The sequence below is a fragment of the Drosophila mojavensis genome, unplaced genomic scaffold (genome assembly GCF_018153725.1).
Source record: "Drosophila mojavensis isolate 15081-1352.22 unplaced genomic scaffold, ASM1815372v1 contig_231, whole genome shotgun sequence".
NCBI classification, from domain to species: Eukaryota; Metazoa; Arthropoda; class Insecta; order Diptera; family Drosophilidae; genus Drosophila; species Drosophila mojavensis.
The window spans coordinates 2,485,194-2,502,650 of record NW_025318772.1 but is presented as its reverse complement, the minus strand read 5'-3'; the positions used below and the strand labels follow the sequence as shown (position 1 = coordinate 2,502,650).

At 40.3% G+C, this 17,457-nt stretch overlaps 2 protein-coding genes and 1 long non-coding RNA gene across 5 annotated transcripts in view; 2 read left to right on the top strand and 1 right to left on the bottom strand.

The window, feature by feature from the left end:
- The window catches only part of LOC26527391, a 67,322-nt gene extending 56,069 nt beyond the window's left edge, over positions 1-11,253 (bottom strand). Inside the window, exons 1-3 of one of the 3 annotated variants that reach the window (XR_004363740.2) lie at positions 10,778-11,253; positions 9,192-9,876; positions 8,812-8,948 (exon numbers count right to left, since the gene is read on the bottom strand). Coding sequence is in view for 1 of the 3 variants with exons in the window: in XM_015167619.3 (XP_015023105.1) it covers positions 8,812-8,943 (132 nt within the window). In the remaining 2 variants the exon portion in view is untranslated. The remainder of the gene's footprint in view (positions 1-8,811; positions 8,949-9,191; positions 9,877-10,777) is intronic. The other 2 variants (XM_015167619.3, XR_004363739.2) reach the window with 2 other exon arrangements.
- LOC122757024 lies at positions 2,113-3,648 on the top strand. The gene is made up of 2 exons (XR_006356917.1): positions 2,113-2,370; positions 2,596-3,648. It is a non-coding gene; the product is annotated as an uncharacterized LOC122757024 (long non-coding RNA).
- Positions 11,249-15,522, top strand: LOC6574728 (M-phase inducer phosphatase). The gene is made up of 2 exons (XM_002000722.4): positions 11,249-12,139; positions 13,215-15,522. Exons 1-2 carry the CDS (start codon positions 12,084-12,086, stop codon positions 14,683-14,685), a joined length of 1,527 nt encoding a protein of 508 aa, XP_002000758.1. The 5' UTR covers positions 11,249-12,083; the 3' UTR covers positions 14,686-15,522.
- The last annotated feature ends 1,935 nt before the right edge of the window (positions 15,523-17,457 follow it).

Sequence of the window (17,457 nt, the reverse complement as noted above, 5' to 3'; positions counted from 1 at the left end):
GGCAGAACTGTTGAAAATTGTATCCGGCACACGTGCCAAATGAATGAGACCAGGACGAGTGCTACATATTTGGGGCGTTAGGTGTATTTGCATATGACTGAGGCGGCTATTAAATAGCATACGTTGCTTTTTTTTTTTTTTTTTTTTGCTATTATATGATATTGGAAGAAGATTATATATAGGATATTTTAATAGAAAAGTATTCCAGGGTACAATTCTTTACTCAAATAAGCATAAGTTGTAGAAAGTCCTTTATCATGTTTTCTCAGTGCTAAAACTTTTATAAAACAAAGTCCTTTATCATGTTTTCTCAGTGCTAAGACTTCTATAAAACATCTTAATAAATCGAAACTGATCAACTCTTAAAAATGTTGTGCCGCTATTTAGTGAATATTATTTTTAGTTTCGTTCCCATATATTTTAAAATTTATTTCACTTGTAAAAGGTACAAAATTACCTTTTTACTACAAAATAAAATCATGAGATCCTTAGTTAACATCAATTCGATAAAGGAGAACAAAAGATAGAAAACATTCAACACCTTCTGAACGTTAGAGCTGAAATTCTTAGAAGCTGAATGTGTTGACATGAGTATTTAACTCCAAAGGAGCAACTGATGTTCCTAGGATATGTTATGGTCTAAGGAAGAATCCTAAGAAAAATTCTCACTTAATCTATAAAAAATTGTTGTCCAATTATGTTTGCTTTTTACAAAATAATAATCTAGTTTCTCTAAGATTTATTAAACTCGAAAGAAGAGTTACTTTATACATATTTAGAATATGATCATCCATATGAGAATGAAATCATTTCAGCAAGGCATTCCCACAATTCTTGTCTAAGACTAGATGCAACTGCTCTTATATGCAGCACGCACTTTCTTAACGAAGTATGCAAAGTTAAGTAAAAAATAAAATAAAATTAAAAAAGAATAAAAAGAAATGAAATGGTATGCAAAATAAAGTTATTTTTAAAGAAATTCAAACCTGTGCAGTGAGTGAATTATGAGCCAGAGCAATTCGCTGTCAAGGCAGTGGACTGATGCTTGGCAAGCGAACAGTAGAAATGGCCACATACATATGCACATATATGTATATACACCTATATATATACGTAGGTGTGATCAAGAGAAGCAAAAAAAAAAAAAAAGAAGAAGAGAAAAGAAGGCCAGGCGAGCAACACCTTACACGATGCACAGAACAGGTTGCAGCCAAAACAGTCGAACAATAGGTAGATCAGCTCACGTATTCATAATTGTTGTTGTAGTTGTTGCCGTTGCTATTGTTGTTGTTGCTGCTGCTGTTGCCGTTTGGTTTCTAACGTTTTGGAAATCTGCGCAATCTGCTTTGGTATGCACGGGGCTATGGCCTGTCAATATGGCTCGCCTCGCAGCCGATTCTCCAAGCCTCCTGATGATGAGGATGTGTGTGCCCGTGTAGATCGTGGCGATGACTAGGAAATATTGCCTTTCCTAAGAAGGATTTGTGTCAGCAAACGTGACTCGAAACATCAAGTGGTATATGGTAGGTGTATGTGTGTGTGTGTGTGTGTGTGTGTGATTATCGATCCTTTTGTATGCACGCCTGCCTTTTGTTTGAATAGTTAATTATGGGTTGGATCAGCGTACACTCCTTTGAGCCAAGCCATTGGAGGCCATCAAATTTCTATAACTTTTTCCTCTCTGATTGTTTGGCACTTTGTTTTAGGCATTTTTACCGGTAATTTGGGAATTAGTTTTAAAGATTTTTCGTATTTCCTATAGCCACAACGCCCACAACACACACGCTGCCTGGGCGTGCCAGCGTTGACAACTGCTGACAATGACTTCATTTGTTCATGTGCCAAAAAAAATAAGTATATATATAAAGAAGAGAAGAGAATGAAATTCTTATATACATATAAATTTTGCAGATTAATATTACACACATATGGCCAGCGTTGAGTACCAGATGATGGATCGGCATATTGAGTTGTACTTGTTCTTCTGTCTGAAATCCAACTACTCATACGAATATATATAGTATGTATCTGTATCTGACATGTGCCTTTGTCTGTGCCACAATGTGTTGAATGTGCAATTGCAAGCCATTTAGCAGTTAGCAGAAGAACAGCAGCAAAAGAAAAATTGCTAGATTTTCTAGTTAAGATATTGTTAATCTCTTAATGAGTTCGTAGTAGGCATACGTTAGCCTAGCATATGATTAGCAAGATGTTCGAAATATGAAAGGAGAGAAACTGGAGAAAATTACTTTATTTGTAGTCAATCCTCAAAATTTTTTTAGTAATTTTAATCTCGTCTTCAAATTACAAAAATTTTTGTATTTGCTCAAATTAGATTTATGAATGGCTTAAAAAGCAGCTCAAAAATTAGTAATACAATAAATAAATGAAAAAAAAAATAATGCTATTATAATGTAATATAATAAAATATTACGATATATAAATTATATTATAAATTTTACTGATTTAAAATTAGTAGATAATATGTTATGCAATATATAAACATTTATAAATATATATTATCAATCTTATATTAAAATATAATAAATCTTATAAGATCATCTCTTAACTTTCTCCTAACTTCCCATCCTTTAGCTTCTCTTATGACTTTCTGCCTGCCTGCCAATTGAAACCAAGTGAAAGCATTAGGGATTGACATGGACCATTTGTGATCGGTGAATTGTCACAGAGATAGAGAGAGAGCGAGCAAAGTTCCATCCCACGGTACGGAATGCACCCATGTCACATAAATAAAATTTGTATATGCGATTAAATTTGAAATTCAATCGTAATGCATTTCGAGCACAAGGCGAACTGTGCAGTCGGTTGTCAGTCAGTCTGTCAGTTGGCCACACGAGATGTCCTGCGATCATCCTTTCAACCCTCCCAAAAAAAAAAAAAAACCAAAACTAAATCTCAAGACATAAAGAAGAAGAAGGAGAAGGAGATGAGGAACGGGCACAGCTTGAGCTGTGATAGACAAAATCTTGTCATAACTTTGATGTTGTTAGTAAAACAATGCAATTGCTCTGCCCGACTGGGCCCCTCGCTCAAGGTAAGCGACCCATCCCGCTTGAGAATGGGAATGGGAATGGGAATGGGTATAGCAATGCGAATGGGAATGGGAACGGGAATGGGTACAGGACAAATGGCAAAATTTGCTTACCTTATCGAGGGGTGCAAAACTTGGCAGCTGGGCGATCGTTGGGATTATGCAACATCAGCCACATCGATGCCATCTAATGTGCTGTGTAATTCACTTAGACATTGAGAAATTGCTGGACCAGGCACCTCAAACAGTAAAGCCCCCTCTCCACTCTGTGGTTGCGCTCGGACAACTGATTTGACTGATTTCAGTGATTAAACTGCGTTGTTTCTCAAGTCCGAGTTCTAAGAAACTGCGCGTTAGCGAAGATGCGCGTAAAATGAATAATTAGGAAGGCTTTCAGTTCCTCGTGATAGACCCACAGATACCCTCTACAGCTAGCTAAGGATGTAACTATAATGTTTGCTCATACAGTCCCTCAGTTTGTCTATACAAACTTTCTTCAGGTCTTCTCTGAAAGGCGCAGAAATAGACCAGAGATCAACTCAGCATCTAATTAATAATAAATAAGGTCATTGGCTCTATTTTCTCAAAAACTTCAATATACCCTTGTTTACTCAATATAGGACAATCCAGGGTATACTCTAGATTAGGATCAACGCGAAACAAATCATCTCCAGAGATGCATGAATGAAATGCCCCGCCACGGACAGACAGACAGACCGACAAACATATATATAGCCATGCCCATTGTTATCCCGGATCTGGTCAGGCGGATAGCTCAAGTCTAACAAAAGGGTTGCGTCCCAAATGTGTTGAAAGGCTGCGCGAATGTAACACGATAAGATCGGCACATCAATCCAAAAGAAATGCTATCCTTAAGAATGTTAATCAATTAATTACATGCTGTGTACACAGAGTCTCACTGCGTTAGGGCCAGAGAAAGGATTCGGCGGCGCTAGGGTTGAGCCCTGTGATTAATTTCCACATATCCCTAAGCTATAGATTGGCTACATGCCCATATATGTATATAAATAAATATATGTAGAGGTATTGTGGTTGTCCAAGATGTTAGCATAGATCCCTTAGGGCGCGAATCTATTGAGGTTTTACTAAAAATTAACTGACCAATGGGCAGTTCGTGGGTCAGTCGCGTGGCTGTTATTAATCTAAACATAAACATTGACCACTGGCCGAGGGTATCAAACCTCGAAGGGGTTCGAATCGGAGAAAACCCATGAAGGATATCATATTAGAGTGACAGAAGTCATTGATCATGACGGCAACCCAAACAAATCGGACTACGAACTAATCTTTAAGCTAATTGATAATAAATTTGCATATGAGTTCAATTTAAATTTTTGATAATAAAATATATAAGTTTGATATGATTTATTTTAATTTTTATACAATTATTGAATATTATTAAAACATATTTAAATCGAAAATAATAAAAAAAAAATTTTGGAATTTGTAAAATTTTGAAAACGAAAATTATGTTTTTCAATAAAAAAAAAAAAAAGTTTAATGTTTAGGGATGCGGTTTAAAAAAATTATATTAATTTGAGAATGATTTTTACGATTCCTTATGAATAGATATAGCAGTTGAATAAAAAATAGAATCCCAGGATCATCAGACTTGGCTTATAAATATGAAATATCTTTGATGATATTATATGATATTAGATCAAATCTTAAAGAGTTTTTCAAGTTCAAATTTTAAGCAATAGATGGCCAAACTACTGTGTGATTTTGCAGGCTATTTAAATTCAGTCTTTAAAATGTTCGACTATATATTATTCCCTTCATTAAGATTAGCTCTATATATATCACATATTTATTATTATTATTTATCACGCATATATAAGGACTCACAATGATATTTTAAGAACAGTTTTAAGCAGAACAGAGCCTTGATCCAAATAAGTAAAAAGTCTTTAGCCACAGCCTGAAACACTTGAGACAAGACAGGCCAAATAAAATAAAGGCAAACAACATAAATGTATATAAATTGCACGCTGTGTGGGAACCAAAATGCGGCGCAACATATGACAATGAAGATTTCGCACTGCCTGCTCGAAATCGAGCAGAAACAGAAATGCTTATAATACCAAGAGATTGTTTCAATGTCGGCACTTGTTGTGACCCAAATTGTTGGCAAAAATAAGAGCATAGAAAGAACTAACACTGAGAAATGCTGAAAACAAAAGCTGAAACACAGGCGCAACGAGTGCCGGCCACAAGGCGAATTGTCCTGGGAGAATGGCGAACCACTTGAGCCACGCAGACAAAGGCTGAGCAAGCTGCTACTATTCTAATGATTTAGAAAATTGCAAGCAAAACATCAGCTAATTGTTGATCGATTTCAATTGCAAACTAACCAAGCAGTGGGGGGTGTTTGGGTGCCTGGGAAACTCAAGTGGAATGCGCAGCGGGCAGCCAAATCTGGCAGACAGATGACCCAACTGCTAGGTAGATCGAGAGCAGTCTTATCAAGACAGGCCTGTGACTGTGCCTAGTCAATGCCCCACTAAACTCGACAAATGTGGCATTCATGCCCCCACATATCATAATTGGAATCGAAATGCGCGCCAAATTCGCGCGACATGCATAAAATGAATAACTGTCAAAACAATAAAGAGTCTAGCTGAAATATAAATACTCTAACATGCATAAATATATTTCAAGTAATACGATAATCTAAGTCAAATATAATAGATATAGTATTTCTCATAAATGAATTCTAAACATCAAAATGTTATTATTTTTTATTTTTTTTTTTTAGATTTCTCAATTTAAGACTAGATGTATATATATTTGATACCTAACTGATATGCGCCATTCGGTGCGTAACAAATTCGCAGACTAAATAAAAACAACCTTAACAAGGGTATTGGGAATATAAAAAATATCTAATCATGTCAAGAACATTGTTCGCTCATTAAATGGCAACAACAACAACGACAACCTACTTCCCCACTGCTACAATGTACATTCCCGCACCGCCTTCGCCGCCTCCGCTGCCCCCTTCTCAAGTTGTTGTTGCCTATTTGCCCACATATACAATACCAACTTTTGTTGTGCTGCTGAGCCGAGCAATGTTGATTAGTACTTCCTGAGGCAGCCTCATATCATTCCACACACAAACACCAATACATGTGTAAGGCTCCTATATATGACCCCCTCTCATATACATACATACAAATGTATATATGTATTTGTACATATGTATGTATGTATATGTGCTATGACTATTTACCAAGAGCTGTGCAAACAATCCAAGAAATATTGCTTCGGGGAAGCTTCAGCACTGCGGCTTATCAGTGTTGACCGTTAGAAGTTATCATAATAATATGTCGTTCCCCAGTTTTGCATGCAGCTTGTTGCGGGCGTTGCACAATGCAAAGACCTATGAAATTTCAGGTGTTGCTAAAGGAAATTGATAAAGAGCAAAACTAGAAAATGCTGGTTGTGTAATAAAAAGTTTTACTAAATTTTAACGTGAGGATATGGTTGTCAAAATAGTGTAATATGAGAAATTGAAGAAATATAGCTAAGAATATCAGATATATAGTCCAGATAGACAAACTATATAAACAGCACTTAAACCCAGAAAGAAAACCGTTATTTCTTGTTGTTTATTAAATACATTGTGCCCCAAGCAATTAATGCATTATCAATGACAAATTAATTGCTTCAATTTAAACCAAAATTCAACAATTCATAAATAAAATCCTTTCAAATCTATGGAAATCGTTGTCACCTCCCACAATGAATGTGCAGGGCTTGTCGCGTGACGTGACAGACGATCTCTGGATGCAGAGTAAGCTCATATACATAGAGACTTACATACATACGTATGCATGTATATGTGTGTAGACATATGTTTGTATACGAATTGATTGCCTTGGGCTGCCAGGCGGGCGGCACTTCGACAGCAGCAGCACATTTAAACTCTGAACCCGGCAATTGATTGCTGCAGTGAAAGCTTCATTTAGAGAATGTGAATGTGGTGAATGTATCGTGAATGATCCGTGTGAGTGTGACTGTGCGTGCTCGTGAATGAATGCGTTCTCTAACATCGAAATGAATTGCTTATTTTGACATTTATTAAAGCTTTAAATAAAATTTATGCAGAGAATCAATTAGTGTGTGCAAGAAACTGGAGCTGCGGGCACCAGTGGAGATACGGGTGGGAAGCAGAAGAATTGTGACTGTGGGATCCGGCGGTGGCCGCCAATGGGTAAGAGGACATAAGACTGTGGACGACGAACAACGGACGGCGGACGGTGGACAGACAGAAGGAACACGCACAGCAGAAAGTCAAGTAACGAAAAATATTTCTCACAATCAGCTTGTAGACAAGGCGCAAAAAGGAACAAGGAACGAATACAGTGCGAGGCGGCGAAGGAAATATAAAATAGCAACAACAAAGCGCGGCAAAGAGGCAAAAAGACAAACGTCGAGTAGCAAGAAAAACAACAACAATAGCAACAACAGCAACAGCAACGACTCTACTGCACATAATCAGAGGAGCGACAAAGACTGCAAGAAATCACAGCAGCGACTGCAGCAGTGCTCAAAGATAAACAGGCTCGCAGACGGCTTCACAAATACACATGTATTAACAGCACATAAATACGCATACATATTCCCGTACAGATTGCGCCGCTCACTGCAGCAGAGTTGCCATTATAGCTGCCATTTGGCTACTTCTAGCATTTTAAATAATGACATTTGAAAGCTTTTAAATAAATTTGTGAAAGTTTTAGTTGGGATATGCAGACTTGTAAGTAGCTTCAATATAATTTATACCATATCGAATTTTGAATAAAAATGTTTAAATACTATCCCACGAGCCCATATATTCTCGACAAAAAGTCAAATTTATATTTAATTATATTTATATTTTTTATTAAATTCATAAAAATATATGTATGTGTATACATTATAAGCTGCGTCCCCGCAATGTCTGCAAATAAGTTGTACTCTAAAAGCTATTAGCTGAAATTATTTAGCCATTTGTGCCTTTTAAACGACAACTCTACCCATCAGACGAGTCCTGCACACACACACACACACACACACACTGGCACAGAGCTCTCACACTGACACATATACAGTGGCAGCGATTTTGGCGCAAAAATCAAAACGCGTTTCCTTTTTGTGCACCTATTCCGAGCGCTCATGCGCTCTTCACCTACTTCTTTCGTCGATCTGCCTGGTCAATGCACATCGGCGACTGCAAGAAATCTCTGCGCCCCCCCTGCTACGTCTTACGTAGGCACACACACGCACGCACTAAACACACAACACACAGAGCTGCTGCTGCTGTGGTTGTTGTTGTTTTTGTTGGGCTCGTGTTAAGGAATTTTGCGCGCGCGTTGTGCTCGTTCCCCGAGCCTCTCCTTCTGCTCGTGTCACACACATACCACAGAACAGCAGGACTAATTCTCTGCTCTGTTATGTGCATGTCCTTCGGTCTACGCACGATCAGCTGATTGAACATATGTACAGAGAGAGGCCCGAAAGGAACAGGATTGTGTATGGGAATTGAAACGGGACCGAGGGTCATTCCCCGCGCACCTATCCCTTTCTAACTGTTTGTCCTGCGCACGTGTGTGTGTGTGCCCTCAGACGAACATTCTTTCTGATCAGCATTTTTCTATGTTACGCTGCTTCTTATGTACATTCTGAGATTTCCCCTACTTTTCGGGACTCCCATGGCCTCGCTTCAATCGAAATTCTCTGCAAAGTTCAAATACCTTCAATGCCAAAAGCCTGTCAACACCTTTGTCAATCTCCAATTCAAATTCGCAATAGCTTTTTGGATGCCAATGTGGAGCTCGACCACAACATACAGTAAAATCTCCGTTATACGAAAACATTGGTATCATTGAGCCTGAAAATAAAATAGACATAATTCGACTTATTCATTGTTAATGAATATCTGAATAAAATATAATTCAAGCATTATAATTTTCATATTTTTCTTATTTCTTTTCCTTCTTTATTTTCCCTTCCTAAACTAGAGTATCCGCTTAAGAGAGTTTCTACCGTACATACTCAGGAATTTATATGCACACACACACACTCACACACCAATGCTGACAATATGCAAATGGATTAAATGGTCATAACTTACCTATCCATCAAATTCTTCTATGTCCGTTTTATTGCACACTAATTGCACGTCTCCTCTCCGCCTCTTTTGTATGCAAAAGTCCTAAACGCCGTGCACACTAAAGACCCACACACTCACACGTACATACATATGTATGTGTGACACGTACACACAATCATAGCCCGGTACACCCCTCGCACTCGTTAGCTTTCGCGCGCGCGCGTAAAAGTATCTCAAACGCTTTTTTGCACACTTTTTTAATGCCGCCGTCGACGTCAGACGTTTAAAAAACAAACCTCCGACCAAATCTCAGACCGCACTTCTTGGAATTTCGATTTACAATTTAGTTCTTCACGTTGTTCATTCCACATCTCTTTTTTTTGGAAGTTTATTTGCTCTTGCTGCTCCCGCTGCTATTGTTGTGTTCCATTCCCATTCACGTTGTTACTGCAATTTCATAGTGTTCGACGCTTGTATTAGTGTGCCGCCTATTCTTTCCTCGTAATCAAAATCACTCAATGCATTTGTGTGCGAGTGTTCCTCTGCGTTTGTGTGCGAGTTTTTTGCATACATTTTTTTGATTTCTCAGTTTGCCCTTTTTGTGCTCTGTGTTCGTCTTCGTCTGTTTAGCCGCACCGTGGTATGTGATCTATGATTTTCAAATGAGCAGTAGCGACGAGCATGGGAAATAGTACAATTGCTATACCTATAATATTTAAATAAAATGCATTACATAGATTTTAAAATAATAATATATTGCAAATAATATCATGCAAGTAAGTACATTTTGCTTAAGCTTTATCATATGGAATTTTATTGTGATAAACACACGCCGCACACTGTGTCACACTATGAATGAGTTTTGAGCGTTTTCTCCATATGCTTTTTAACTTGTTCGAAACCACTTTATGATTTTTGCGTCCTTTTTAGTTGTTGTTTGTTCTTTCAAAAAGATGATCCTCTTCCTGCACAGCACAAAAGCAATTCAAGAGAATGAAACCGTAGCTCATTTAGCTTTGAGCGCATTTCGCGGCGGCTGGAACCGCCAGCTCAAATCATTTGCCTTTGCCCATATGATTCGCATGATAGTTTTATAAATGATGTCGCCCCATGGTCGCCGTCCAATTTAGTTGTTTCTTCTGTTATACACTGCACTGTGCTGGTAGATATTGCCTGTTGAGGAATTCGCCAAGTCTTTACAAGCGGCTCTTGGCAGGCACTACTATACCCATGGGTGCCCCCACCGCTTCCCCTCTGTCTTATACGACACGACTCCCGCAGGGCTTGCATACACAAATACAAACACACATACATACATACTCGCATATGTAACTCGATTTTTGCTTTAACTTTGCCGCAACTGCCCACACACACTCAAACACACACGCACACATACACATTGAGCGCTGCTCATTTAACGACATTGGCGTCTACGTCTGCAAAACACAAAAGAGCCACGCCCCGCTCCACCTCCCCCAAAGAGCACAGTGTCGATCATATGACTGGGACCTGGCACAACGACTACCTGCTGATGTACGCCTAAGGTGGGTCAAGGGGGCCGACAGGGCAGGCAGGCGTCTCGGAATGCGTGGATCTCACATTATTACCTGCGAACGACACAATCGATGCCGCACAGTCGTTGCCATCGTCGTCGTCGTCGTCGTCGCCTTTGCCGTCTGTGTCTTCAATTCTGCTTAAAGATTTGCACGCTGCCTGAAGACGCAGGCTGAGGAGCCCGCCGGCTCCAGGCTCTGGCTCTGGTCCCAGTCACTTGGTAGCAACGTAAATCACATGTGTTTTTTTCGCTTCGGCCTCCACACGAATCGCTGCTCGGCCGCCAATCGGGGTCCACTCGGCTATCGGTTTGGCGCTCAGCGTCGGCGACGACGCGCTTCGCGCTATAAAAGCTCGCGCGCCAAAATTTTCGTATTCAATAGTGCTCCGGCCGCGCATTGGGTAGGGGAAATTCTTAAGAGCTACCTGTTGCACTGGCACTGGTACTGGGACTGGCATTGGCCAGTGATCGAACGCTCGCTCCAACTGCAGAGATTTTCCGATGTCTTCCATCCCATTTCGCCTCATTGCGTTTTGCTATTTGGTATTGGTATTGAAAATAGGAGAATATGGTAAATGGGAAAGTGTCCAATACATATGCACGTACGTATGTAGCTGCTGCTCCCGCTCCTGTTGCTATTCTCGCTCCTGCTCTCGCTCTCTCTCTTTGGGCTATTTCAATTCTCGATCCTGCTCCTGCCGTTATACGTGCTGCTGCTGCTGCTCGCACAAAAGAGCAGCGACGTCGGCAGCGGGGGTTGCATCGACGGCCGCCGCTCTTTAAAACCAGCTGCGCTCGGCTCGAGAACTACATTTGTTTTCTGTTCGTCGTCGTGTCAACATCTGCGCCTCGAGCTGCTCTCCCTCTCTCTGCCATTCGTACGGTAGTGAAGTAAATTTGTGTGTGTGTTTGTGTTAAAACGATTGGGATATAAAATATTAATACAAAACGCAGCACACAAAGAACTCACAAAGTACGTGCAACTACAAACAAATGCAATAATGTTAAAACGGACACAATAATAATAAGAATGATGCAAAACTCCAAAAATAAACACATATACTATCTGCAACAGCAAATGCAATATTAGTTTTTAACAAATACATTTTACAAATGAAACAACAAATTCAACGAAGGACTACCAAGTGCAAAGTCGCAACTAACGAAAACGAAACGAACTAACAAATTAACTGTAAATGTGCCAGCAAAAGAGACGTGTGAGAATTGTGTTTTAGCAATTTTCAAAAAGATCCCCAAAAGAGAATCGGAAAACATTCACGAGCTGAAATTCTTCCACCGAAATAGCCAAATAATATTTGCGGTATTTTCTACAAAATAAATAAATTAACTAATTCAAAATGCTGTGGGAATCAATTGCCGAAGAGAACAATTGCGCCATGGATTGCAATATCAGGTAATTATCACTCAAGAACTAGATGTGAAGCATAGAGCGCATAGGAATGAGGATAGCATAGATAATGTAATAAAAGTGCAAGTAAATTTTAACAACAAAAGCACCGCGCTTGAACTTGAACAGATCGTGGCAACCAACAACAACCACAGCAGTAACAAAGCCCACACACACATATGCATGTATATACAAACATACAGAAAGCAACTGTGAACAACGGCACTGAGAAGCAGCCGCAAGGCATTCGCCGGCGTCGACCGCGCTGCTTTGCTTTATACAGTTGAACAAAAGTAAGAGTAAAAATGTTTTTTGTTCTCATTATTTTTTGCACGCTCCACACGAGCGAACGACACGTTTTTTTTTCGGCTGTGGCGCTCAGCTGTTGTTATTGTTGCCGTTGTTGTTGCTTTTTCATTCATTAAACCGGCTTCCGCGAAGCTCGCTCAGCTCCAACAACAACAACAGCAACTGTGCTCTGTCAATTTGTATACACTGTTCGTAAAATGCAAAAGAGTATATTTTTCAAGCACTTCAAGTTGTCATTTCGACCTGTTTGTAGTTGGTAGAGAGTGTGTAGAGAGTATGCCGCAGTCGGCTAATGACGATTGCTTATGTTTTTCTTTGTCTTCTTCTTCTGCTTTTGCTTGTGCTGCGGCCGTCTTGCGTGACCCAAAAAGTCGTCAAAAGTGCAGATGCATTTGACCGCTGACGCAAACAGCCCGAGCGGAACGAGTGCAAAAGGGAAATTGCGCTCAGAGTACCGCAAAAAAGGCAAGGGGCGGGGACGTTTTAAGTTCTAACTCAAACTTCCTTATTTATTAAACTGAGAGAGAGACAACAACAACACGCATGGAAAATGAGCCCAACAACCCCTCGCAGTTGCTTGCGCTGCTTCTTCATCTTCTGCTTGTTGTTGTTTTTTCTACACCACCACTGCCGCCACCGCCGCATATTTTTAGCTGCGGGTTTAATGACCCGCCACAGTTTAGGCAGCAGCGCAACCAGCAGCAGGAAGCAAACGAAATTCAGTTGACTAATCCTCCCCCTCTCTCGCTCTCTCTTCCTCCTGCCTTTGTAGCAACATGAACAACAAAAACAACAGCAGTCGCCGCGTTCGCCGTGCGCTGACCAACAACACCAACACCAACAACAACATGAACAACATCATGGCTATGGATGCTGAGGAGGAGCTTTCGTTCTACGACGATGACGCTTTGCCGTTATCGTCGCCGTCGCAGCGGTCGGTCAGCCCGGCGTTGCTCGGTCTGCTCTCGCCCGAGGGCTCGCCGCAGCGTTTTCAAATTATCCGCCAGCCCAAGCTCTTGCAGCAGCAACAGCCGGTGGCAACCCCAGCAGCGGCAGCTGGCAGCGCTGCTACACCTGCGCGCAGCTTTCGCATATTCAACAGCCTCTCCTCGTCGGGCTCCATGGAGTCGTCCATGGATGATGAGTACATGGAGCTGTTCGAAATGGAATCCTATGCTGGCGTCCAACAACCAACCCCATCCTCCTCGCTCACACTGCCCAGCGGGCTTAACTCGCTGATCAGCGGGCAAATCAAGGTGCCGCCCAAATCTCCGGAGGCCCTGACCATGATGATGCGACGTCCGTCGGTGCGCCGTTGCCTCAGTATGACAGAGACGAATAGCAATCAGCTAGCATTATCACAACAACAACAACAACAGCAACCAAAGACGTCAGAGACTGCACGGGATTGCTTCAAGCGTCCCGAACCGCCCGCATCGGCCAGCTGCTCACCCATCCAGAGCAAGCGTCACCGTTGCGTCGAGAAGGAGAACTGCCCCACCGCTGCCACTGCCACAGCAACAACCACATCAACCCACCCACCTCCTCTGCGCAAAAGCATGTCGCTCAATGATGCTGAAATCATGTCCGCTTTGGCACGCTCGGAGAATCACAATGAGCCGCAGCTAATTGGCGACTTTAGCAAGACGTACGCCCTGCCACTGATGGAGGGACGTCACCGGGATCTCAAATCGATCTCCAGCGAGACGGTGGCGCAACTGTTGAACGGCAAGTTCGATCACCAGGTAGCCAGTTATCGCATCATCGACTGCCGCTATCCGTACGAATATGATGGCGGGCATATTCGAGGCGCCAAGAACCTCTACACCCACGAGCAGATCCTTGAGGAGTTCCTGAGCGCGACACAGACTGAGCTGCAGCAGCAGCAAAATGCCGCCGCCGGCAACAAGCGCCACATCATCATCTTCCACTGTGAGTTCTCGTCGGAGCGTGGCCCCAAAATGTCGCGATTCCTGCGCAACCTGGATCGGGAGCGCAACACGCATGCGTATCCGGCCCTGCACTATCCGGAGATCTATCTGCTGCACAACGGCTACAAAGAGTTCTTCGAGACACAGTCGGAGCTCTGCCAGCCGAGCGCGTATCGCCCGATGCTGGAGCCGGCCTACAATGAGGCCTACAGACACTTTCGGGCCAAGTCCAAGTCCTGGAATGGTGATGGGGGCGCTGGAGGCGCTGCAACGGGTCGCTTTAAGAAGTCGCGTTCGCGGCTGATGCTGTAGATGCGACTGCTTCTTCATCATTTTTACGACTGGGTGGCAACGCCCGCAGAAAATCACTCGTATTTGTAAATAGAGAAACAGAGATAGAGATAGAGTTGGGTATTTATTTCATTTATAAAGAGAAAAACCTTTTAAGTTGATTTTGTTGATTTTGATTTGTTAATTTTAGTTAAGACTTAATTGTAAAGCTACACACACACACATACAAACAAACACATACACTGAATCCCCTACACACACGCTGATGTACATTTTAAGATTTTAACGTTCTTTCTCTTGAATCTTAAGTTCGTTCTTTTCTTTGATCAATTTTTGTTTACTTGTTTTTTTATATATGAAAATTTTTAACATTTTAGTTCAATTAACTTAGAGCTTTAGTTTGAATTTGTGTAACGTAACAAGAAATGTGCATTATAATCTAAAATGAAAAATTAATGTCATAAAAATTTAAGCGGCCCACATCCCCTCCCCATACCCCTCACTAGTTGATAAGCAGAAACAGGCTAAAGATACACACACACATATAATCATCAAACATACATACATACACACGCACACATACACATTTATATATTTTAGCTATGTTAAGCTTAAGAGTTGAAAGTTGAAAACTTGTGTTAGGTACAATTTACGCTTATTCGTTTAATTAACCCCTCCCCTCGACCAATGAACAAACACTGAACAAAAACAAAATGAAAAACAAAACAAAAACAAACAAACATCCCCTTATTATATAATGATTATTTTAAGCAAAGCTTATTTTTGCATCAAAAAAGGCAATATTATTGAAAAAGATATGTACATTTTAAATATAAAGACAAAACCCTGAACTGAAAACCAAATGCATTTTATTAATATACTTGAAAAAATTAATTACGAAAATTTTAATTTAGATATAACATTTTGGCGCCAAATGGCCAGTGCTGCCAGCTTGTTGTTGGCGATGTTTTGGTGCGTGCCTTTGCTTACTTAACAGAGCGCTGTTAAGCTGGCTTATGCTGTTTACTGGTGAAGCCTTTTGTTGGGGTTGCTGACTTCTCTGTGAGTGTAACATTAAATGTGAAGTTGGCAGCATCAATAGATTAAATTCGCAATTGCTGTAAGGCACCGTTCGATAGATGGCGCTAAAATACGTTTGACTTCAAATTTAATAAAATTTGCCAGAAACTAAATTAAATTTTAGCTTTAAAGACGACTTCCGTTAGGTATTTAGATTTGCTTTAATTTTATATTAAATGTGCTAAAGCTGTAGCGGTAATTGGTATAAACCTATTCATGCAAATTTTGGCAATTTTAAGAATATTTTTGGCTGAGAGCGATACAAATTGATTTCTAAATGGGTTTTTAAGCGCGTGCCACATTTAGTGGGTACGGCTAAAGCCAGCTCGAGGGTGCCAACCATTAACTTAATCCCATTTGACAGCAGATAAGCGCAAATGCTGCAATTAGTGTTTGTGGCAATTACCGCAAGGCGTAAGTGCTACTTAGTTAGTTTGCCACGCACGGCCCACTTTTCCACATTTCCACTTTCCCAGTTTCGCATGCCCTCTGTTACCCTTCTCCCCATCCCCCGGCAAGCACTCGAATGTGCCAGCCACTTGCATTGGGGCCTTAAGTCCTTTCCTCTCTGGCTAATGCACAAATACACTCGCACAAAAAATGGGTGTGGTTCCTCAAAAGGTTCTTCAGATATTTAAAGCATTTTTTTAATTAAAAAGTTAGCTAAAAATAGCTGTAAAATTACTACCAAAAATTAAAAAGTGTATAAAGTAATTTATGTAATGATCAAAATGATATTCATTAGTAAAAACCTATAAAAAAAAATGTAGCTCAAGAATTGCTAAAAAAAAATATTACAAATTGTATATACATAATATGTAATAAATAATTTGTATATTATAAATATTAGTAATATATTTTTGTAAGTAAAATGATATTCATTAGTAATAACCTATAAAAAAAATGTAATATAATAATAATAATAAATGTTTGTAATATATTTTTGTAAGTAAAAAGATTTGTTTGAATATTACATTGAAATAAATCAGAAAAATAATTAAATATTTTGTTGTTTTCATTAACAATTTGAAATGCTAAAGCCTCAATTTCTGAACCATATTTCATACAGGAAAATTAATCATTTTTAATATATATTTTTAGTAAATATTATTTTTGGCTATATATTGGCAATCAGCAGTATATCATAAGGCGACCCATTTCAGTCTAGTTGCTCGATGTTGGTCGATGTCTATTTGGTATATGTATATGTATATATAATATAATATTTCTATATAAAGCGAAAGCCTGTTTTTAAGCTCAAGGCGCACTAGTTTTGCTCAGTGTAACTGAGCATCAGAGACTGGCGGGGTGCCCAAATGCATGCTGTGCGTCTTGTCTCATGCTTATCTGTGCTGTGGGTGGTGCGCGTGGGGCTGGCGACTGTTGCTTGGTGGTTACAGTGGCTTTGGCCTGAAGTGTTCTAAAAAATAAAAAAAAACACACACACACACAAAAAGAAAAACGGGTTAATCAGCGCAATTAAGGTCAAAAACACGTTGGCGTCAACAACATGCCACCATGTGGCATCTTCAAGCTGAGTGTTCATGTGTGTGTGTGTGTGTGTGTGCGTGTGTGTGTGTGTGTGTGCGTGTGTCTGCATTCAAATTCACAGAAATCGCGCATACGCTGCGTAAGCCCTGTCATTAGATATTGCAAGCAAAGTTCTGACTGCCCGCGGTGAGCGCTGTGTGTGTGTATATATTTAGGTGCGTG